The sequence below is a fragment of the Anticarsia gemmatalis genome, chromosome 15 (genome assembly GCF_050436995.1).
Source record: "Anticarsia gemmatalis isolate Benzon Research Colony breed Stoneville strain chromosome 15, ilAntGemm2 primary, whole genome shotgun sequence".
NCBI classification, from domain to species: Eukaryota; Metazoa; Arthropoda; class Insecta; order Lepidoptera; family Erebidae; genus Anticarsia; species Anticarsia gemmatalis.
Window position 1 is genome coordinate 5,736,094 of NC_134759.1, and position 24,764 is coordinate 5,760,857.

A 24,764-nucleotide genomic window follows, 5' to 3' on the forward strand; every position below is an offset into this window, starting at 1 on the left:
GCATGTCGTACATTTTTTTGATCTGGCACGTGGAAATCTAGATTAATTTATGCCCGACATAAAACATCCCCGATTTCATACGTTGTACGAATCTACATACCTCTATAATTCGTTGTCGACGTTGTACTTACGTAAAGCCTCGTATCCACTAGGCAACATTTGGCGCGCGACACGTGAATCTCAACATGTACGGCAACGCTGCACAACTGCGCGCGACGTTGCCAGCTGCCGCGCAACGTAACGCGCGGCTTGTTGTTTGTTTAAAGTGCATCGTTAGTTGAGCATCAATTGTTGTCGAGTGGAGACGTGACGCACAACAATGTCCGTAGTGTGGTGTAACGAACGAGTGCTGAAATCAACACAAGTTCCTCTGGCGACATGTTGTCGACGACTGAAGAATGTGTGGACAGACAACGTTGTTAAACAAATGTTCCGCGTCAACATTCAACAAGTTGCGAAACATGTTGAGCAACATGTCGCGCGTCAAATGTTGCCTAGTGGATACGAGGCTTTATGTGTTCTTTCGAATAACTTATGAGTGTTATTATGTATAAAATGTTATATTCACTGTGAGTAGGTCGTAGATAATTATGCTATCGTGTGAGTGACGGCATTAGACTCACAAACACAAGAGTCCCAGGGTAGTAATTATCCCACGATACTTTTATATCTACAGGTACTTTGTACAGGCATATTAGGTAAAAAACAACTAACGTCTAATCGTTCATAAGCAATTCGTAATATTGATACGGACGTCAAATGCTTCCTAGCCCTGTCTTTCATATTCTATTGATTTATTACAAAAGCACGGAACGCAATAAACGTTGCATGTTTATACCTGTATTGAATAAATAATAGAGAATACGTATTCATATTTTTTGTCGGCGTCTATGCGGTAGAAACGAGGGAATGTGTGTAGGCCAACGGCAGCCTAGAGAGTCGTAAAAGATTGTTATTTTAAAGGGTAAACACATAAACATTAAACTAATCAGTATAATGTTTAACAAACGTTTTTGTTTAAATAAACATTCCAACATTAAATGTGTTGAAAAATAATACAGTGATAATATCGCTTTGTGGTTATTGAATAACTGAATAAGAAATAATTGAGTTCTTAAAATATTTTTTTAGTGGTACAAAAATAGAATAAAATAATCCATCACTAGAACAGTCGATGGGGTGACATGTAATTCATAATGTTCAGAAATACGTTAGCTTTGACGACATTTTTATAAATAATATCGCCTATTTATAACTTTTTTTCTCACACTCTTGGTATCTAAATATTATATCTAGTACATACATTGTAAGTAAACGACGAAACGTGGATATATTTCATACATTTCCACCTACAACTTTAGGTATAATATGTATGTATGTTTAAGCACATACTACTATTTCACAACCAGAAATGTATATTGCATTTCGTATTATGTAAGTGTATATGAAGCCGATAAGTGCTCTGACACTGCAGCAAATTCATTACTATACTCTGTCTTTCTTAATAATTTGAGCTCTCGTATGGCTGTATAGTTTCCAGTGGCTATCCTTTGCAAAGTCATTGAAGAAGGCACTAGCTGCACGGAATTGACCCCGGCGTCGAGTGCGTATCGGTTGACTCAATCGCGACGTTTAAGCAGGAACTCTATTTGAATATTCATTGCACTATAAATGTTACACATTGTCTTATTTCATTAGGAAAAATACCTGAAGAGCTATATATGGCATGCTATTACATATCGCTCCAAAATCTCAAAATAAAATCTAGCTTACTTTTTGTATGACTTCTTATTAAGGTCTACTTTAAGATAACAAATGCATTACACAGAACTTGATTTTACATTAGTATTCGTATATATTTTATATAACGTTATATGAGATTCTAAAGCACATATAAGCTGTTAGTAAGTACAGAAGTGGATGTAAAAGCCGCATCTCGGCACTGACCCACGTCGTGTGCAGGTCTTAGGCACTTAACTAACTACGCTGGCCGGGGAACTAATTGTTTAGACTCCGGCAAACGAGCGCGTTACTTAACCGACAAATTGTTGATTGTATTTACAGGTTCTTGAGTACTTGGAGCACGCTCTGTCATGCTCTCACCAAGGCTTACACGAGGTATTACGGCCAGTGTACATCCTACGTCGCACTAAACTAATTGCAATTTCACGCATACATTTTGAGAAGATGTTATTGCATTTTGTGTTCAAAAGCAATAGAGTTAAGGAGAATAGAAATAATGGAAACGTGTAAAAAGGTATGGATTTCTCAAGGCCGAGGCCTCTTACTACTATTGAATATTAACTTACTACTATTAATTGGCTAGCTCTCGGCCATTTTTTTTATGAAATGTTATCAGCGCCTCTTGCGGGTAGAAACGATATTTCCAGTATCATTTTAAATTTCAAACTCTCGATACTCAATAGTACCGACTGTAGAAAATTGCGTTAAAGTTATACATAACCATATTATAATTCAAATATAAAAATGTAGTACACTCTTAGAAGTCTCTTTTCATTAATTTTGCAGTGAATTGAAATGAGATACTTGTAGTATAATGACTAAAAATGTAAAGGCCTAAAAATATTGAAGAGAAAATGTCAATAGTCTTCTTTAAAATATTTTTGAGAAATGTGTAATCAACATTATTTAAGTTAGAACGAAGTTGAAATTAATATGCTTTAGAACTGGTTTATTAAAGTTGCAATATTGTTTATAAAGCATTTGAAAGATATTTAAAAAGGCAAATATGAATACTTTGGACTTTAGGCAGAACATGCTATTTTAAAAATGCTTCATTTAATTTGCTCTATTCGTAAAAGTAGGTACTAGGTATATCTAAAACTTTGAACTATACTCTAAATTACGTATATGAACAAAATGGAATGGTTCAAATTTAAATAAGGGCAACTTACAGTGTTAGTTGCTACTAGTATAACGTGTTAAAAAAACCGTGTCATGACTGACTTTATATGTAAAACGTAAAGGACAAAATATAGCCTGAAAGCTCTTTTATGAAATATTTCGTAAAAATATTTTTTTTTTATATTTACCTGTTTGCAATTTTAGTTTTATTCGGCCGTGGTTATGGATTTATCCTGAATAACATCATGAAAAACCTTTCAGGCAGAGTGGCGGCAGAAACTAATCTCATATGAATAAAAATGTATTTTAAATCCCAGTTTTAGAGAGTTGGACCAAAAATAGTCTTGCGTTTATCCTAGTTTGACGTAACAAGTTACTGCTTATATTGTCACATTTCATTCTTCTTTTACACTAATGTAGTTATTCCATGATTGATTATATTTTTCCTATGAGTTTTCGAATTTAATCGCCTGTTAAAATTAAATACTAATGATGTTGATATTATTGTATTGAAGGTTAGTACTACCGGTAGTTATTTTAATCAGAGTGGAAATTAAATTGTTAGGCAAATATCACAGAAGCCTTACTCGAGAAGTGTTTGAAGGTTACGCCTTGTTCTAAAAATACATTGAATTCTCAATGCTGTTGAAACTATGAAGGGTAAACCACATACCATTAGTTTGTAACATTAAACTAAAATCGAAAGTAGAATCAAAATTATATGGGAGGCTTACTGTATGGTAATATCATATTTGTGTAGGCGTTGGTGTGTAATTAATCGTCTTTCCGGCTTAAACCAACTTATAACAATAGAGCAGCTATCGTTCATAATACTCCTATTAAATTAACGAGTTCCACACTTTTCATACATTATAACCATACGTAATGCCGTATAATTTATATAATTATACGTTACATTCGTGTAATTTTAAAAATTGTTCTATTTTTTCTATTGATCGGTATAAATCAAGGTTCTATTCTCTGGAGTAAACGTTGTACAGGGGTCACGACCAAATAATTGACAGCGGCTATGAAATTTGAAACTTTTACTTTAAATCACTATACAATCATTATTAATTTATAACAACACCTACTTTGATGTTTCTATTCAATAATATTAATGATATTTTGATTACACGTGACTGTACCTACCTATATTTTACATTGTCGCCTCCGAGACGCAGTGGTTAGGTCGTCGCTCCACTACCAGTGCTGTGGGAGGTGGATTCGACTCCCACATGTTTAGTACTTTGTTTCTTTTATTAGTATTTTCGTAAAAGTCTCCGCGGCACAAGAACAAATCTAAACGTGGGTTTAAAAAATCAACAAGGAGAATTATTTATAAAAAAATCTATAACAACGTTTTTTTTCTACAGGTACTTGCAGCTTGATCACCGAGTATCGTAATCGTCGGACTGAACATAACTAAACAGTACAATGATCAGTGTGTTTGTGACAATAGACAGACGAGTGCCAGTGGACAGTGATTAGTGCTTGACACATGATGTGAACAGACGATAGACAAAATGTGGGCAGCACACCTCAGCTGTATCTTCATATTGTTTGGTAAGTTTTGTTATTGGTTTTTAAGTAAGTAAGTTTTATTCCGATTAAGATTGTTATAAATATGTATTTCTCTTAAAGTTATATTTTAATTTACATAACTATTTACAAAAACAAACATTTTTGGACAACTCATACAAGGTCATTTAATTTAAAACTAAACAGATCTTGTACCTACTATGGTAACCGGATAATTGATAAACATACTTGTATACTTCCAGATACATACTTATAATGTAGATAAATTGTCAATCAGGCCAAGGACAAATACTTGTGCCATATATGGTTTTCCCCATAAGATTATAGTGATTAACACGTTACGTCAAAGCAGCAATGAACTGAATAGTGACTATTAACATGACGTAAACTATTTGTCGACTGAGATATTTTATGCGCATACTGGACACAGAAAACCTAGAGAACCTTTCTCCGACGACTATGTCGATGTAGTAAAAACTTCCTTACCTACAGTACGAATTATAAAACAATTGGTCATAAACATATTCTGTTCTAAATCCGCACATAATAAAGCACACCCAACAATTTCGAAGTTCACGAACGCTAACCATTGTGAGGATTTCAAGTAAAATTACAATCAGCGTAAAGATATTTTTATATGTTTCCAGCTGCGAATGTAATGTAACGCCATTAGTACAACAATGGACGTGTATAATTCAGTTATAAAAGCACATTGTTTGCCTTCAGATTAACAATAAAAAGAACAGTCATGACCTAATCGCAATTTGGTTTCGAATGCAAACAAACAAAACCCTTTTATCTCGACTGAAATTTATTTTTCAATAGGCCGACTACATAATGAAATATTTACAAAATACCCAGTTTAATGTTCAAAAAGTGGAGGAATAAAAAATAACGGGACGTGACGCGGAACAAAGCACGTTTTTATCGCTGGAGGGATCGCACTAATGGATGCTGGATCCTAACGGGTTCGGCTAAAATCGTTACGTTTTCGGGAAAAATCGCCGCAAACATACCTACATATTGAATTAATTAATTAAAGCACTCTTACACCCCAACGATTTTATATAAATCGCTTTGTTTAGATACACTTTATCTTTTAAAATGAGAAGAATGAGCGTTTGCAGAGCGATCAATGTCAATAAAACGAGAATTATAATAATTGGTGGAACGATTTTTCCTTAACGGAAGAAATAAAAGCTATACCGGGCAATTTAGAAATACATCTTTATTGAATTCATCATTGTTAACATTGTAGAAACGACTCGTACAACAATATCTATATAAAGATGCAAGTATATAAAACTTTTACCGTTGTTCATACGAAATAACAAAAACCTACACATAACATGAAAGAAACTACATAGCCCCGGATATGTGAAGTAAAGCAATAAGACCTTCACGTGTAGCGATCGAACTCCTAACATCAAGATATTGCTCTCCGCGACACCCACACCTTACACTCGCGTATCTACTTACTTTACTTCCTTATCACAATACGGAGGCACACCAACGACGTATCGAGTTTGGCCACTCAAAGAATATCTTTATTTATTTTATTCCCCGACATCTACCAAGGCTAAGCCATCTTCACTTCCCGTATTATCTGATCAACGATAACGATCTAGAATAGAAACGTCGGTAACAATAGCTATTTGATTTCAGGTTTCAAATGTCTTTGAAACCTTTGTTATTCTCTAACTTGACTTGACAAGGATAGAATTTTGAAAGATGAATTCAACAGAGATTTATACAGTATGTTGCTAACGTTAAGTGCCTTGTAACAATACAAGGTACATGTTTCTAAGGGTACAACGTAAAAAAAACATCATCAGTGCGTAAGAAAACATTGTTTTACTAGGTTTCAACGTAGGCGTTCTCAACAATATGTTAATTTACCGATAGATTATCGGTTTTAGTTCAACACGAACCGTTTCATAAACATTAAACTATAATAATAAACAATTACTTAGGTACTTAGCCAAATAATCCAGATATACGCTTATCAAATATAAGACTTTTCGCTCAACAATGGGATTTAAGAGATAAAATAAAAGCTTGTTAAGAAAGGATTTCCTACCGTGGGAGTAGAGTCTTTTTAAGATATTTTTTCAAGGAAACTAATCGCAATGCAGCTCATGTAGTTTGTTCCGTTTCTTCTTCGTAGCGATAACACGTACAAAACCACTGCAGAGTTTGACTATCAAGCAGGCATGCAATGAGCCTACTTTGAATAAAAAACCCAGTTTATGTTCGAACATGGTACTGTGTGCTGGGAGAAAAAATTGTTCACAGAGAGTTTGAAGATAATATGTACCGAAAATTGACTCTGATTATATTGTTAATAATACGTTAATGTCTATTCGGTGCAGTTTAGTTATGCAGTTGTCATGTTAGTTATGAAGTAGTAGATATTTTCCATGAAAAGTGTCGTTGAGAACTATTCGCGGCAAAAAAGTGTTAAAAGCTACTCGAAAGTTACTCGAATATTGCAGGTGTAGCACGCGATTAAATGAAATTAAGAATAATTGCATTGCTTTAAAATGTTTGTGTAAATAGACAATGAAATGAATAATTGTGTTCATTACTTACTCATATTTTTTTACGTTGTCACATTTTCTCCTGCATCTAAATATATAAATACAAAGTATTCTCAAAATGTATGTACGTATAACTTTGAAACAGTTAAACTATATTGGATTTTCCTTTTTTAATGTGTTTTTAATTGTTAAGACAAGGTTTGTATGGGATCGACGGGACCCAAATTCTCAGAGGAGAGGAGAGGGATCAACAAGAAAAAATAGTACTTTAAACTTGGACGAAGTCGAGTATGGCCGCCAGTTTAAATACATACTTCTTATTATTTTAATAAAGTTAACTAAAATACAAGTATTTCAATCGTGGATTATTAGTTTTGAATGTCTTTGACATATATTTTCGAGGTTAATATGGAACGTGTTATTATATTTTGTTGTTTATATTTCTACGGTACCGCAAGTTTAAAATTTCTAAAACTGTGCTTTGGAAAATGGGAGTTGATTAAACTTTAAAATGCTTGAATATAACGTGAAGCAATTTACTACTATTTGAAAGATATTTTCAGCGAATATTTAAGCATATTTGACCTACATTGACTGGACTTGACTTTCTAAATATAGTAAAAAAGGAGAACTTTTGGTTAACTAGTCAAACTAGAAATTACTAGACAAAAAATAAAATCATGTGCGTAGTAAGTACTTGTTACCGACGGTATGGATGTCAAGATACATATTTAGAGGAGGTTTAGATTAGTGTAGAGATTGTAGCAAACCTTCATAGGGAAAAGACATTTGTATTAAGACCTGATAGGCGCCTCTAGCGGCCACCGCAAGAACTATTTTTACTGTACATTTTAAATGTCAAACTCTCGATACTTGATAGTACCGGCCGAACAGAATCGCGCTACTGGAGTCTATTTGGCTTTTCGATATACATCTACGAATCGGGTCACGAAGTTACCTAGCGTTCCCATACTCGATATTAGTAATCAACTCTATTAAGTCTGATTGGAAACCTACTTAAATCACTTGGGAAAACGCATGGAGTAATGCTAAGTATATTTGCAGTTTATCAGAGATACGGATAGAATAGTTTCGAAACAAACAGCAACATGTACTAGCTATACGGCTTTGAGATACTATTTTCGAAGATATTTCAAATAGTAAATATTTTAAAGCCTTTAAGAGAGGCACAGCAGATGACCAGAGGGGCTATTGTTATTAATTCCCTACTACTAGCGACTATTAACAACCGGCTAGCTATCAAAAACCTGATAAGCACCCCTAGCGGTTACCGTAGGAACTAAATGTTCAGCATATTTTAAATGTCAAATCGGCTGTAGAGAATTGCGCTACAGATTTATTAAATTAAAAGCTTCTATTTACGACTTCGTCCGCGTGAAAAGATTCCCCAGGGTATTCATAAAGGTCATAAATTATATTATCAGTGTATCTGATTTCATTATACAGTTTGCGTGAAAGTGTAACAAATACACTTTTATTAATATACATTAATTATTTTTATTTATAACATTAAAAAGGATTAAGCAGGATAAACGTTCCGCTACAAAATTGTTATAAAGGTCCCAAAATACATCCAATATAAAAAAAGAAAAAAGATTTGCCTTAACCGTTTCGTATTTATTTTGATTTGTAAAGTTGTTTCCATCAATTGTGATCAAAGGTTCTTTTCTGTAAGCCTTAGACCTATGTTTTGCTGTTTCAATAAATAAAAAGAGGTAAGAAACCTTGTAGGTACTTGAAATCAAGTATTAGAGGCTCCCACGCAAAAACTTCGCGGTTGCGCGTCACTAGTAAGTTGCTTAGCTCATTCTTCGTTTCTCATTACTTTCTGTGCAATTTGTATTTAGCTAGCTTTACTCTTGTCTAGTTATTACAAGATTGATATTGTTTGTATGTTAACATGCGACAATCTTTTCTATGCTTGTTGTTTAAGTAAATCTTAAACCTGACATTCATTTTGGTGTTAGTTTTAATCATGTCTACAAAAAACGAATAACAATTTAGAGACTTTACTAAACAAATCCTCATTTCACCAGCATTACGCGCAAGTGGTTCCCCATTCCTTTTTTAAGTACAGCAGCTCAGCGGAGTATTTTTTAAGTTATGCTCAAACATGGGGCCTCCCCAGAGATAACCAGTAAAGTTGGTTTAATACAAAATGAGCATTCTCGGAATCGCGGAACCTACAATATTAACATTATGATGACTGAATTAAGCCTGCTGTGCCCAAGGGTCATAATTTTTAATACATTTACAAACTCTTTGCAAAGATAAACTATTAAATTTACAAAGTTGAAAACTTTTTCAACTTGGCGAAAACCAAAAGTGGAACAGGGATTGAACTTTGCTGTCGAATGTACTAAAGTGGGCTAACTTCGCGACAAACTTTTAGTTAGTTTATCTGATGTTTAGGACCCGCTGTCCTAATTAAAGGCTTACCGACTCTCTTGCCCTTCATTTATTAACCACTCAATTAAAAATTCTTAAGGAACAAAATTAAGTTTAAAGCCGCGACTTTTATGTAAATGCTTCATGCACAATTAAGTGAAACTTAATTGAGAAAAACCACAAGCTGAAGTAAAGTGCTGCCATAAACACTCATAAAAGGCTAAGAAATAGTTTAAGTGTGTCGTTAACATAAACGTACTGTACTCACACAACGTTATTCCTTGTTACAGCTTAGTGTAGACATTCTCTGTAATGCAAATCCACTGCAATGTACATAGTTTACATTAAATTAAAATATAAATCCGTCCGCTGTGTGACTGGCAACCTATCGTAATACGAACACAGTAATCTAAATGGCTATCATAGAGTATTCCTCCACAATGTAACTCCGTACCGACATTCAAAAATGGAGTTCCATTAAAACACCAATTCCGAGTTACAAACAAAGCAATCAAACATTTTGCCGGCAACATTGGCGTGACGTGACATCGACTAGTCACGGCAGCTCTATGTCCCCAGGCACTATTTTTTCTGTAGGAGTCATATGTACGTCACGGGATTAATGTCGGTATGCCACGTTTAAAGCTTGATACTTTGTCGACACAATATAGGATTTTCTGATCTATGAATAGAACTGTACACCTATAAAAGCTTTTCAAAAATTCATAACGTGAACGGTTCGCACTTCATAGCTTGTGGATTTTACATAAATCTATATTCGTAGCGCACCGAATCAAAATATCATATCCATTACACAATTATCCCGCTGACAAAAGAAGATGGCTTAATTTCGTTTCAGTTTGTTTAATTACTAAGGGTTCATTGAAAATTCTAAAATGAGTTGCTAATTAAAACAATATTTGAACAGCCGAGCGACCCTTGTTCTCAGAACGACTGTCCGTCATATTGCCATGTTGTAGCTACCTATCGGATTATAGGAATAAAAACATCAACCATATTATTATATATTTTAACATATTCGAAAATTCTACGAATTAATCTTTTAAGTACCCAATATTTTGTAGTTTACGCCACACTTCTCGAAGGTAAACAATATCTTACGCCTACCTACTTAATATATAGATTTCCATGAATCTAAATATATCAAAATACCAAATTATTATCGACATATGAAAAACGTAGAAGAGAACAGCACATTAACTATTTGCCAAAAGTTTATCGTTAATTCAAGCTAATAAGTAGGCAATAATAAACATCGTTTAATCCCAGTAGTAACTACACAATATAGACTCATAATCTTTTTTGAAGCTAAACATAAATAGTCATAATTACTCCATTTGTTGTCTCTAGTCCTTCGTCTCTAATTGTAACAGTTCTTGGAGGCTGTATCCCGCGCCGACTCATAAGTGTAATGTAATGTTTACGTTTATTACGTAAATTACTACAATTCTCACAAAATATTGTCGTTATAACTTCTTAAAATGGCGACATTGAGAGTCTAAATAACCTGCTGCGTACTAATGTACTCTTGCTTAGAGCTTTACTGTTCTTTAAAAAATGTCTAGTTACTATTTCGTAGGTGAGAATATTAATTTTTATATAGGTATTTACTAGGCAAGAGAGATGTAAATATGAGTTCCAATACTTTTTTTTTCATAGGCTTATTATTACAGTTAAAAGATAATCTAATATTCTTTTACTGTTAGGCAAGGGTGCTGCTCCCGGAGTGTGGGAAGGGTTGCATAAGTCCGCCACGCGGGAATAATTTGGCAATTATATTAAAGAAAACATTATTGTCCAACTGCAGAGTGTGAGTGGCTACGGTTATAGTGAGAATTAAACCTACAATTTTATAAATTAAATTGACTTCACATATCCTACATACTGATGAATATTCTAACAACAAAATTAATTACTAGACTTCTCGCTCATTACATTAAGCTATCAGAGCAAACCAAATACAAGACTAAGATAAATTCCCTCGACTCAATGATGAAAGGCATGGCATCTAATCACAAAAGAAACGGCCTCTATTCTGTGTGCCTAATCCTTATCCAGCGTCTGAGCTCCATCCTTATTTGGCTCAAGCCTTTGACTTAGTGGAGAATTGGAAACGGAGTACCGGCACTAAAATAAATTGCTTGATCATAGTAATTAGAGCTTTCACTCTCAACCGCTGAATACAAAACGTAAAGTACGAAGAAAGGAGCAATTACGAACTGATTTTGCGTCATCGTCAATTAAGAATGTTGATAATTGATAAACTAACATAGAAACACACAAAAAACGCGAAAATAAAACGCCCGTAAACTTCTTTCAAGTTATCAACAATGTAAAACTACAACAAAACGTCATAAAAAACATTTATGTATAATGGTTAGCGTTAATAAGAAAGAGTTAAAGTTTGTTTGTCGAACAAATTTGATGAAAATTTTTATGACTTGTGAAAATAGTACTGCATTGCTGGGATTTTCCGCTAGTTTCGTATACAATTCAAATAAGATCAGCTTTATGTAAATCTAGTAATTTTTCTTTGTTGAGTGTCCTTTATAATTGTGTCTCTTCGTTAACCATTCTTGTCACGCCGAGAAAATTCTTTCTTAATTATTGTCCCGAATCTAGCGACGTATTTTTTACAACATCTGGGGGCACGGAAGTGCCCCCGCAAGTCGAGCAAAAAAAAAGCGGCACGGCCGTAACATCCTTTTCTCGAAGCAATTCGGGCTATTTTTGACCCCCCCATAATTTCGTTGTGGATAAAACAAGAAGCCTGGATTTTCAGCAACTAATCAGTCATTGTATAAACACGGTATATTTAAAATTTCAGTCAATTCGAACCAGTAGTTTAAGAATGACAACTTGATAAAATTTTGAATTTTGTCACTCACTGATTCACTGACTCACTGACTCACCGATCATCAAAAGTCTAAGGTACTTCTAGCAGACTTAGAAGCTTCAAATTTAGAATACAAATAGGGTTTAGTGTCTTAATCATGGGAAAAATTTAATATTTTCTAATTTCGGTCCAGTTTTCTAAATACACCAACTGCAACAATAACTTTGTAATCTCATATAAATGTATAAGATTACAAGGTTACATTTGCAGTTAATGAATTATTATTACTGTAGAAAATAAAATAAAAATAAATAGGTGTAAATAGGTACCTACTATATGAGGCATAACGGGAGGGGGTATAGGGTGGGTAAGGGTGTTTAGCCCATGAAACTGAACAACTTCCCATAGGAAAATATGTTGAATTATGAAAAAAAAACGTCTTTCCATACAAATTGGACTTATGTTCGCTCTACAAAAAGAAGTGAGATGCCATCAAAAACATTCTGTAAAAAACCTCAAGTCTCGCCGTAAAAAGTTGTGAGATCTATATAATACCAAGTCGATTAATCTATTTAGTCTCTACTTAAAGGAACTTCTGTCTTAAGTTATTACGTATGTTATTATCATGCCAATTAAAAAAAAAACCTTTAAAACAAATAGATCGACTTGGTCATCGCAAGAAAACACAAATTCGCCATTAACATTTCAGGAGCATTTACTTCTCGTCGTGCTGTGTAGTGTGATACATACTAATAATCAAATCATGCGATGGCCAGGTCGGTCTATTTGTTTTAAAGGTTTTTTTTTTAATTGGCATGATAATAACATACGTAATAACTTAAGACAGAAGCAAGACGGGCACGTCATAGACTATGTCGACGAGTACACTTGCTAGGGCCAGATAACCTCTTTTAACAACCGACGGGACAAAGAGTTGGACAAACGTGTCACAAGTGCCTGAAAGAGATCCTGGTCCAGGAAAGAGCTAATGAAGGGTAACCTTCCACTGTCACTGAAGCGAAAGCTCGTCGACATGTTTATACCTACTACCCGTCCTTACCTACGCTGCCCAAACATGGTCCATTACGGAAAACCAGAAAGAGCCAGAGAGCGATGGAGCATAGTATATTATGCGTCAAAAGAACAGATCACGTCCGAAATTCTATACTGCGCTCCCAAACTCGCATAGCCGATGTAGGGGAGAAGACCGCCTGGCTGAAATGAAACTGAGCCGGCCACATTATCCACATGCATTCGGAAAGGTGGGCCCGCATATCTGCCAACTGGATGCCAGAGGATGGTCATAGCAGACGCGGGAGACTTAAGTGGAGATGGCTGGAAGACCTAGACGCATTTGAAAAGGACTGGTCGGATCTTGCCCCTGAAAGAGGAATTTGAAAGGAAAGGGTGCCTCTTGCCTTTGCCTGCATCAAAATGTATTATTTTATTTTTAAAATTGTAACGAAAACTAAAATTATTATCATGCCAAACGGTCATATTTCTGGCCTTCCCATTCTAGCACGCTAAAAATGTTTATTTATTCCACAATAATTTAATGCAAAAGGGACGTATTTCAAAATATGCTACTGTTATATTATTAAATATAACTATACTTAACTAATATTGGATTGCAAAAAGGACGTATTTCAAATATGGCAATTTTGTAGTACAAAATAAAAAATAACAAATACTAATGTTTGAATGCAAAAAGGACGTTTTCCAAAATATGGCAGTTTTGTATTGTAAAATATAATCACATTAACTCGAAATTTTGCACCCAACACAGACATATTTTGGATTGTGGCACTTTTTCATGCAACTGACGAGCATTTGCGTTGAATCTCCGGGCGCAACTCACAAAGTGGCTGTTTTACACTGACATTACCTGTCAAAGTGAGCTAATGCAAAAAGGGCAGTAAGTCAGTGCAGCCATAATATAAGCAAAAATGATGGGGGTTTTTTTTTACTATAAAATATAGTCGGTTCAGGTGTCATTTTTGCAATAAAACGATTTTCATTTTTTTTTGAGTTGTGGCCCTTTTGCATTGAAGGAGCGATATGTTATTTTATTTTTCTAGGGAATATTAATTTTAAAGGTCAATGGTCAATAGTCCCTCTAATAAGCTGAGCAACGAACACCGGTTATGAGATCCGGAATGAATTAGCTGTACTTCCAAATAAAACAAAATATATGTTTCATACCTCTATATTGCGGATTGTGTAATTTAGAATGTTACGCTTATTTTACCACTTATTAGCGAACTGCCTCCGTGGCGCACCACGCAAAGGTCGACGGGAGATCGTGGGTTCGATTCCCACACGGAGCAATTATTTGTGCGATCCACAAATAATTGTTTCGGGTCCGGTTGTGCTTTGTGTCCGTTTTTTGCACGCTTGTAAAAGTCCCCGCGACACAAAAAATTTTATTAGTAAAACCACTCTGTTTTCTATAAGGATCGAATTTAAGCTTGTCATATAATTTTACTCTTAGAATATTACTTAATGTGACTAGTAGGAAACACATACAAAAAAAACCTTTAAAACGAATTTGTAAAACATCAAAAATATTCCCCCAATACAGTATTCTAGAATCCACAAAAAACGTCACTTAATTGACGATTAATTTATAACTCATTAACCATTATTAAGCATTAATTAAACTAATAAGATCTTCAACCGCAATCAACAATCTGTCCACTGACTGCGGTTGTAGCCGAACCGTAACAGGATCATTCAGTTTAACGGTCTATAAGGACTCGCGTTACACAGTGGACATTACAAATAATGATAATAGCGTACAAATATAGTCTTTACCGCGTTCAATATCATTTAATGGTGTCAACCCACGCTTATGATTTTCACTGCGCACGATTTAAAAATGAAACCTGTGTTTGACAACTCATTCACGTTACGAACTATATTTATTATTAAATCGTTCTGTGTTGTGTTAAAAAAATTGGTATAAGAGATTTTCGTTTTTTAATACCTTCTCACTGAGGAACTATTTATACTATCAGACTTCATTTTTGATAACACACCTTTTTTATTTATAACTTTTGAACTCTTGCGTTGCATGTTTAATATAACCTAACGTTGCGCAGGTTGCACTCGCCGTGCTCGCAGACTGATTTCCTGAGAAAAACCAAACGATAGACATTTTAAAATAAAATGTGTGTTTGCGTTAATTTCCATATCTTATAATATATTAGGTCCGGGAAAAAGTCTTTTTGCATTATAGTATGTACGAACTTGTAATAAAATCTTTTCTCTACACAAAAAAGCTCGATATTTGGGTACCTCACGAGCTCACTGAAAGAAACCTAATGAACCGTGTACTCATTTATGATTCTTGAAGCCAAAGAGATTTTATTACGAGTTCATACATACTATAATGCGAAAAACCTAATATTACACCTTTATTTACTTTTGTCTGCCATTCTAAACCTTCAACAAAATGTTACTCGTATGAGCAAAGCACGGATAACTTCAATATAACGTGGGTAAGTGATGTTAGTGATAATAATGATGGTTGTTGTTGCAGGTGTAACCGCCGGCGGCGGAGGCTGGGAGCCCCTCGGTACCCCGTACTTCGACAACAGCACGAAGCGCGAGGCCACCGCCGCCGTGGGACAGCCTGCCTACCTGCACTGCAGAGTGCGCAACCTTGCTGATAGAGCGGTAAGCGTTTACTACTAGCTCTTATCTAACCTTCTTCCGACGTGGACAACATTTATTTAGCATGTATTAGGCTACATGTGCCTGCTACACAGAGCCAATAGGAGTGCACCAAATCACCGCTCTTTTTCCGATCCGATCCGTTTCTCCGCGTCAATGAACAAGCTTTATTCATCTAAAAGAGTAACAACAAATGTCATCAAAATTCATCCAGTAGTTTTGACCTGATTGAGTTAGGAACATACATGCAAACGTATTAGAAAGATAATAATAAGTCGTAGAAATATCATACAAAACCTAACGAATTTTGGGAGCTTCAACACGACGAAAACACCGCTAGAGTTCAGTCTCAATCAGAGCAAATATTTATGCGGTTCACAGATAGGCAGTAGTTTCGGTTGTACTTTGCGTCTGTTAATTGTCTCTGTACAGTATCTTCTGGTTTGCTGTAGTCACAACGTAATTACGGGACTCTAGGGCATTATTTGATTGCTAAGATTTTTGTTCATAAGAAGAATTCTGAAGTGGCGCACACGGAAAATGCAGATAAGGCAACTAAATTAATTCGAATGTCTTTTCCAACCGTGAATATTACTTACTGAATTTTATACGTTCATTCGTTACTAAGCAATCAAGCTTTCACCTATTAAAACTATTGATGAATTAGTTTTATATGACGTCAATAACTTATTACCGATTCTGTTCCGATATTTATATTTCTATTATTGTAGCTACTTCTTCGCTTTGACGATAAACGTTTTATATTCTGAATCTAGGGAGTTTATTCCGTTTGTATTATTCGAACACAATTTATTGTGATAAGATGAATCCATACTCGAGATTTCCGTTTACTTTGGACCTAGCTCTTACACTTAAACATTTCTAGTTTTGAGAAGTCTCGGATGAGTTGGCCACACTTATACAAGATAGTCATTGGAATGGAACCAATCATAACAAAAAGAGGACCCATCTATAAATATACCTACCTAAATAAGTAGTTAGGCATTTAATTTATTCCGGGGTAAATAATAACAAACTCCCGCTGTCCTACAAAACTATGAATATCAAACTGTAAATTCAAACGAAAGCTTGTACAAACAGGTCGATAGACATTAAAACTAAAAGGAAAGGATTTACCGGCAAGTTGTTACCGCGAACGGTACTCCCCGGAGATGAAAAAGACGGTATCCATCTTGCTTTACGTACTTCAAGACGTTCACATATTTTGCTAGTATGCATTTATTTAGATTTTCACTCGCATTCATTTTACCGATACGGTTGCAGCTGCGTCACTATCTGCTTATATTTTGCAGTAAAGCTTTTCTGACTTTGAAATGCCGTTATGGGTAGCTTAGGAAAATGTGCTTTTGCGCTGTGTGGTTCACTAAACAGACTACGTGCCTTCACTTTAAAGTTTGCTGTAGTAAATTCACAACTTTAATTCTATATTGTGTTGCTGTTAGCTGTAAAGCAAATTCTGTAGAAATAAAATAGGTTAAATGAAAAAACTTGTGCTCCAAGCTTTATTTCACTAAAAAAGTATGTAAAGATTTTAAACTGTGATCATGTCCGACACAACTATCTTCAATAAGTAGGTATATCTTCTATGGTGTCTGCGTACACCTATGGGAAGATTTTATGATTTTACATTTGTATGTATACATATATGCCCTTCCTGCATTGATAGCTTACTAACAGTACACGTAATAATAATAGACTACCCGTGATTAAAAAAGATCTTTTATCGGTATAAGAATAATACCAATATGACCTATTTACCAATGTCCGTCAGTTCACTTTCACGGGCCACACAACATGGAAATACTGTTATTTTATCGCCGTATCCTTTCATATATACGATAAAATATTAAAGGATCCTACAGCTACTAAGGTGAGCTCATATCGCATGTAAATGGCATCAGCGTTCTTTGGAAGGTTGATATTTACATAATTTGCGACATGGTAACTACCTCTACTACTTGTAAAGCCGACGTGATCGGGATAAACTAACTTGGCAATATGCTTGGCTACTTAGTACTTGCCAAGTTTTTTAATAAGTCAGCTATTTAGGTCAGTAAAAACCGGCCAACATGAAAATCTTAGAGCTTTAAAAGCGGCTAGTATTTTACGTTTTAATATCACCCACTTGGCCACTTGGCATGGACATATTATTTGTTTCAAGTTGGCTGTTGGCAATTGTAGACGTAAGTTGTGCAATATGTTTTACTCCTATATTTGTCTGATAGAGAGGAAACCGCTCAATATGTTCTACGAGTATTTACTTTATGATGTTTATTGCTACGTTATTTATTAGTTAAGTCTCAAAGGATTTTTGTTTTTACTGTTAATTGTAAGAATGAAGTTTGTGATTGTGCCACCCATGTGGAGAAAGTTTTTTTTTATATATTTTTCACACGTTACTGTCCCACTGCAAGGCAAGGGTCTCAAGGTACACAGTACACAGAAAATCGAAGAAGTGTCATTTTCAATTATTTTTTCTAGAATATTTGCCACGTGGAAAATAAAATTTACGAGGTGCGTGAGTTCAATCACAACACAATTTCAACATTAATTATAAAAGAATATTACAAGCACGTAGTTTGACTTTGCGTGAGTAGGAATACTTAATTACGTGTCGATCATCGGTATGAACGATCGGCACTTGATTTATCCTCGTCGCGACGGTAATTTGCGTTCAAGGTGAATCGACACGCCATTTCGAAGGGCATGTTGAGGGAAGAATAACGAATGATGTAACTATGAAACCCACCTTCATGTTACATTAGGGCGACAAAATTGGGCGGGCTATAATAGACATATCGTGGGAGGCATGCCGTGACAAGAATTCTGGGCACGACAACGATGCTATCGCGAGCTTCAATCGCTTAACAATAAAACTAGTATCTTCGCTAGACGACACTAAATTTCGTATAGGTAAGGCTTTTGATAGCATTTCATATTATTTCTCTTTGTTGGTGTTAGACAAGATATGAAATGTTTGTCTTGTCGTATGTGACAAAATTCAAATAACGTACGTCGCTCACTAAATTATCAAGCAAAAATAGAACTGCCCGGACACGTCCGTCGTGTATCAGATGATAGACAGGTGAATCAGAACCGACTGGATCCCTCAAAACAGCCAACAAAACGCGGCGGACCTGAAAAAAACAAGTAAGAAAAATCTTGAAGGACTAGCTAGTGTTTATTACAAAAGAATTTTCGCTCACGACAGCTACGTTTCATAAAAAAATAAGAGCCAATTTTTTTCTTAAGTTCTGGTTTAAAGAGGAACTTCGTCTGTTTGAAATTTGACAGCTTAACAAAACACAATTACAAGTGATCGTTGATCTGACTGCTGACCGCAGTCGTTATGACCGTACTCTCCTCAGATTGTTCATTAAAACCGGTCTGTTGTAGACTATTAAGGCTTGCCTGAATTGATTTGATTAATTGAATCACTAAACTGGAATAAGTAAGTGAGCCAGACGGAATATTACCGAAAACGTTTGGTCCAATATTCAGTGGAGAGAGATTTGAGATGCTATGACAGCCAACCGCAGCGTGGATCCATTTCCGATTTGAATAAATATTTGTATTGGTCTGAATTTAGACTGGATTTTTTAAAGTGGAGCGTAAGTTACTTTTAGGATTATTTTTAGAGATTAAAATCGTTTGCATACGTTTGATGATAGTATAAGCAAAATCGTCCTAGTCAAAATACAAAAAGTAGTTTAATATAACTTGATCGATATCACAGATCACTCGAGTAAAAGTAAGTGAAATACTTACTCTAACAGAAAAATATGTAAGAACGGGGAAAAAAGTGATTCATAGCAATATAGACGTATGACTTCTCTAACAGATCTTGTACAATTTTCCACGTTACATAACTTCAATAGCGAGTCGTCGTAGTATTTCTAGATTCAATATACTGGTAACAAAAAGACGGTTCGATTCAGATAAAGTGTTAATCAGAGAGGGACATCTGCGGTACACTGGCTCTCACGCCTTGTAATTTATCACTACATCGTACTATTACAACCCTTTGAATAAAATGTCTTTTTTATTTCTAAGGAAATTGTAACGATTTGAATAAGGAAGTTTATAAAGCGATAAAATGATACAAGAACATGGTTGACGGTGAAAGTAAGCGTAAAATGTCGCATAAAACCTGCTCGAAGAAGAATCGCTATATTTTTTTAATAAAAAATAGTTGAATTATAGTTTTTAAAGGTTGCCGCACTGCCACAGAATTCACGTCGTATACACTAACGTCACAATAATACTGAAGCCTAAGAATATTGAGATGCGTATTGATCTTTGGGAATTCGATGTTTATTGCCAACCTAGTTTTACTACTTAAATACAATTAGAACAAAGTCTAAACAAACAAACAAAGATTGTAAAATAACATAATAATATAAACATTTTTATCCTAATTCATCGTGTTAAAAATCACAAAGGAAACATTTTGTAAACATCACTGAACACTACTACAATATTCGCTGTGAGTTTCCAATTACACTGACAAATGTACGCCAAACTGTGGTTTAATCAATCACAAACACAAATGATATGTCCTCGGGCAACCTTTTTCGAATATTTTCTCTTTAGCCCAATGAATATCATGCATCACATTATGGAAATCTTAATATACGTCAACGAAAAGATAAATGGTACGTCTTTTTTGTATAAATATTACGCGAAAGCTGAACGCAAGTTATTCTTTGTTTTGTATTTTCGGATGTCCTACCAAAACAGCGGAACTGACTGATATGAAAACTCGTCGGAAATGTCGAGATTGTTGAAAATTTATGTTGCGCAGCCATACTTTGTAGCCAAATTATTTTTAAACTAAATACTTTTGTTGGTTTCTGTATACATAATAATATATCGTGACATTGAGAAGTTGCATAATAACCTTTGCTTGTATTAGATTACCTACTACAATTTGACCCATTAATTTTTTATATTTCTTCCTAGACTGAACATAACAAACATCTGACAATGCTAGGGAACAATAGAAATAGCTTACTTCAACAATCAAAATTTCTATTAATGTTTTATTACAAACCATAGCTACATAGGTTCACAAAGATACTATTATGTTCATAAGCATAGAAATAATTTTCTCTATAAACACATTCTTCATGAATTTTCCACATTAATTTACCGAGCGGTGAACTTCATGGGCCGCGTGTTCCAACAACGCTAAATTATCCTAAAGCTCACAACGAAATTAATCAAAAGCAAATAGCAAGAAGGAAAGAAAACAAAGAGAACCTCACACCTAGAACGTTTGAATTAACATGTTAACTAAATACCTCTTTATTATTTTTTATTCCAATGATTTTTTTTTCGAAACTGTGTTTTATTTTATACTAGCTGACTCGCGCAACTTCGCTTGTGTCACATAAGAGAGAATGAGTCAAAATTTACCCCGTTTTTTAACATTTTTTATTGTTACTCTGCTCCTATTGGTCATCGAAACCGTCGGAAAATCGGACCAGTTGTTCCTGAGATTAGCGCGTTCAAACAAACAAACTCTTCAGCTTTATAATATTAGTATAGATTACCGCCTGCTTTACCTGAACCGTGGGCAGAGCAGGGGCAGTTGGCTATTGATGTTATTCGATATTCTGTCTAGCGAGAAGTAGGTGTATTGGGTGTGTATTACTGTGTATATCATACTTATTACTAAATGCGGATGTTTGTATGGATGGATTTTCATTAAATTTTGACAAATAGACATTTTAAAGCCTGTGTTAACAAATACAATAATTATTGTTTTAGAAATTGTTCTCTGAAAAAATGTCGCGGGTAAAACTGATCAACAACCAAATATTATGTTGTGCAACTATATTTACTTAATAAGTACTTTTTTGCCTTCCATTGATTTTAGTCGGCCAAATCTGAAGCATAACATCTTACTGAAGAACATACGTATAAATAGATCTCTCTAATATACTGTAGCAAACGTAAATATGTATATTGCAGTGGCAAGTAGAGATTCGCTATCACTCCCTCCTTCAATATTAATAAGATGTATCGTAGACCGCAAAGGGAAGGGTTATGAATTTAACATACAGGTATGTATAAATAGTTCCCATATCCGGACGGAATTGCTCGACCAATCTTGACGAATGAATTAGTCAATGTATTTACGTCAATGTATGTATTCTGTTTATATATAGTGTATAACACATAATGTATTGCTACGTATATTAATTAATGTAACTTACAATCAAATTGGAACATAATAAACTAATTGGTAGACTTTAACATCAAAACAAACTTCAAGGAATAGAGCTTCCCCGAGGTATTTTGAGAGTACACAAGCATTAATATAATTTGGTGAAGCGAAGCCTTAAAATATACAAACAAGAACAACAACGCCATACCTCCCTCCTAAATAAATTAGAGATGAAATCAAATGTCTGAATCCGAAAAAAATATGCCTCAATAAACAAAATCATGACGAGCATGGGATGTCAATTTCATTTAGATTACGCGTGATATGACGTAGCTTCAACAAATCATATTCGTTGATATTCTCCAAAAACAGTATTGAGGTCGGTAGCGGTTTCAGTCTTCGCAATTCATGGCGAAACTTTACCTCGAATGGGTTCAATATTTAATCCCCTTTTCAAAGACTGGCCGAAAGATTAGTGAAAGACATTAAAGGTTGGCTTTCTAGTGGGTAACTATTCAGAGGAGTGGGCATTTGGGCAATCTTCTATGTGGTTTCCGATGTGAGCGGCGAGTGAATGGTGTCCAAATTGCTAGTGAAGGGCTGACTCATTCGAACCGCAGATTGCGCCGATTCACTTCACTTTACTCCACTCACATTTTATCCAGTGATCCCATTACAGAGAAAAAGTATTTCAAATATAAAAGCTCTTTTTCTCTTTAATACATTTGTGTAATGAAAAGAGATGGAGCCTGCTTATAAACAGCGTTTTATGAAATTGTTGTGATCACCTTTATGTAGAAGGGTTTTTTTATGTTTCGCACGATCTTTGTAAGGGTATCGACCTTTGTGACATGCCATGCTGTTACCTGCAAAAGCCATAAAATATACTCGTGTCGCATGTGGAAAGTTAAATAAGGTTTTTCTAAATTACGTATGACTATTGTTTTTAATGTCGCATTACATTAACATGTCACTGAACCAAAGTAATAGCTACAAACGATATTTGATGCTAATATAGCACAAGTTGAATTACATAAACGTCATTGATCCAATTAAAGTTGAAGCGTCAATAATATCGTAGTATATTCGACAGCGAATTCAATCCTACTTGATCTAGGCTTGACCCACAAAAACTTGAGCGTCGCGAGAAAGAATAGTAAAGGGATATCTAGTTATATCCAGTTAGTTCTGTCTCCACGCTTTAAACCGTGCCACCAAGAAAGTTTTAAAACCTCGCAGCGAATAGTCTCGAATACAAATTCGAATGAAACTCTCTCGATGCGGTCATATAAAAATTGGAACAACTCGAACCTCGCTAACAATTACTTTGCACGACGGGCGTTCCATAAATTACTGGGGCTTTTTATTTTCCCTCTTAATTTTTCTTAACAAATTTATCAAATTTGCACTTACGTGAAGAAATTTATGTTTATCCTGGTTTTTATGCGCGAATTATTGAACCTTAGTTTGAAAGAGATTATTGAGAATGAAGTACAGTACGCCTACATTGTGTAATAAATTGTTTCAAGTAAATAAATGTACTATTCTTTATCTTTTACAAAGCAATGCTCGGGAGCGTGGGAGAGAATAAATGCTTGCTTAGTTCAACTGTTTGATTTTATAAAAAGTTGATGAGAATTGTAGAGTAATTGCACTTAGTTGAGACTTTAAAACGCTAACGCTTCAAAGATCTTGATTATGGACGAAGTTCAAGTAATACTCGATTTAATTTACATTATGGAAAATGTAAGATAAAAATCCTGTGAAAAGTAACTCGGTTCCGTCAAAAGCTTTGTAAACTCTCCATTTGTACTAGTGAGTTGTAGGTCCATTTATATTTTGCTAACTTTATGTTATTATTTCATATGATGTTGTAATATAATTTCTCTACGTGTAATCGTATAAAAGTTTAATTGTAATTAACGCTGAATATCTGACTGAGCTCCAAATCTGGATTAACCTCGGCTGGATTATTGTAAGAATAAATTAAGGCTTTTGACTAAAGTATGTAATTTATGTTACAATATTATTACGTTAGATTTTTTTAATAATACGAGTATATTGATACGGTCCTAAATACTAAACAATCTCAATCCGGAAAGGTGTCAATGATATCATATAGTAATAAAGGCCTTGAATATTACATAACAAAACGGTGTTCCGTGTTTCCTAGTATATCAGTACATTACGTTAGGGAAACTAATTAAACAATAATTACATAAAAAACCATACACAACAATTATATCAAAGCAATTGCGTAGAATTTGAGAAACAATTTCAGCCTAAATTATGGGGTAATTATTGTGAAGGATGAATGTTATTAATTACAGAACCCTACACTCATCAAGGGTTATTAATAGTTTACATAGTGAAACAGGCAAGGCATCCTCTTAATTAAGTATTCATCCTATTTACCTACAAACATAAACCAAAATGGAAACGTTTCAAAACATAGCACAAACTTGAAATCGAGGCATAATTTAAATTCCAATATCTGTATTAAAAATTCTTCGTAAAATGCCTTATTTCTGGTCGGTTTCTATTTAAACAAGGCTTTCTATGGAAGTCACTTCAATTTTGAAGCCCCGCTATACAATATTTAGAGCATCCAAACATTATAACGAGAAAAGTTTTAAAATTGCTACCGCTCTGTTAATACACGGTAGCTCATTCAATCATTCAA

At 34.6% G+C, this 24,764-nt stretch overlaps 1 protein-coding gene across 1 annotated transcript in view; it reads left to right on the top strand.

Moving 5' to 3' along the window:
* The window catches only part of LOC142978931 (zwei Ig domain protein zig-8-like), a 57,014-nt gene that overhangs the window by 13,524 nt on the left and 18,726 nt on the right, over positions 1-24,764 (top strand). The window contains exons 2-3 of the mRNA XM_076123573.1: positions 4,242-4,431; positions 15,755-15,891. Of these exons, the coding sequence (XP_075979688.1) occupies positions 4,392-4,431; positions 15,755-15,891 (177 nt within the window). The 5' untranslated portion in view covers positions 4,242-4,391. The remainder of the gene's footprint in view (positions 1-4,241; positions 4,432-15,754; positions 15,892-24,764) is intronic.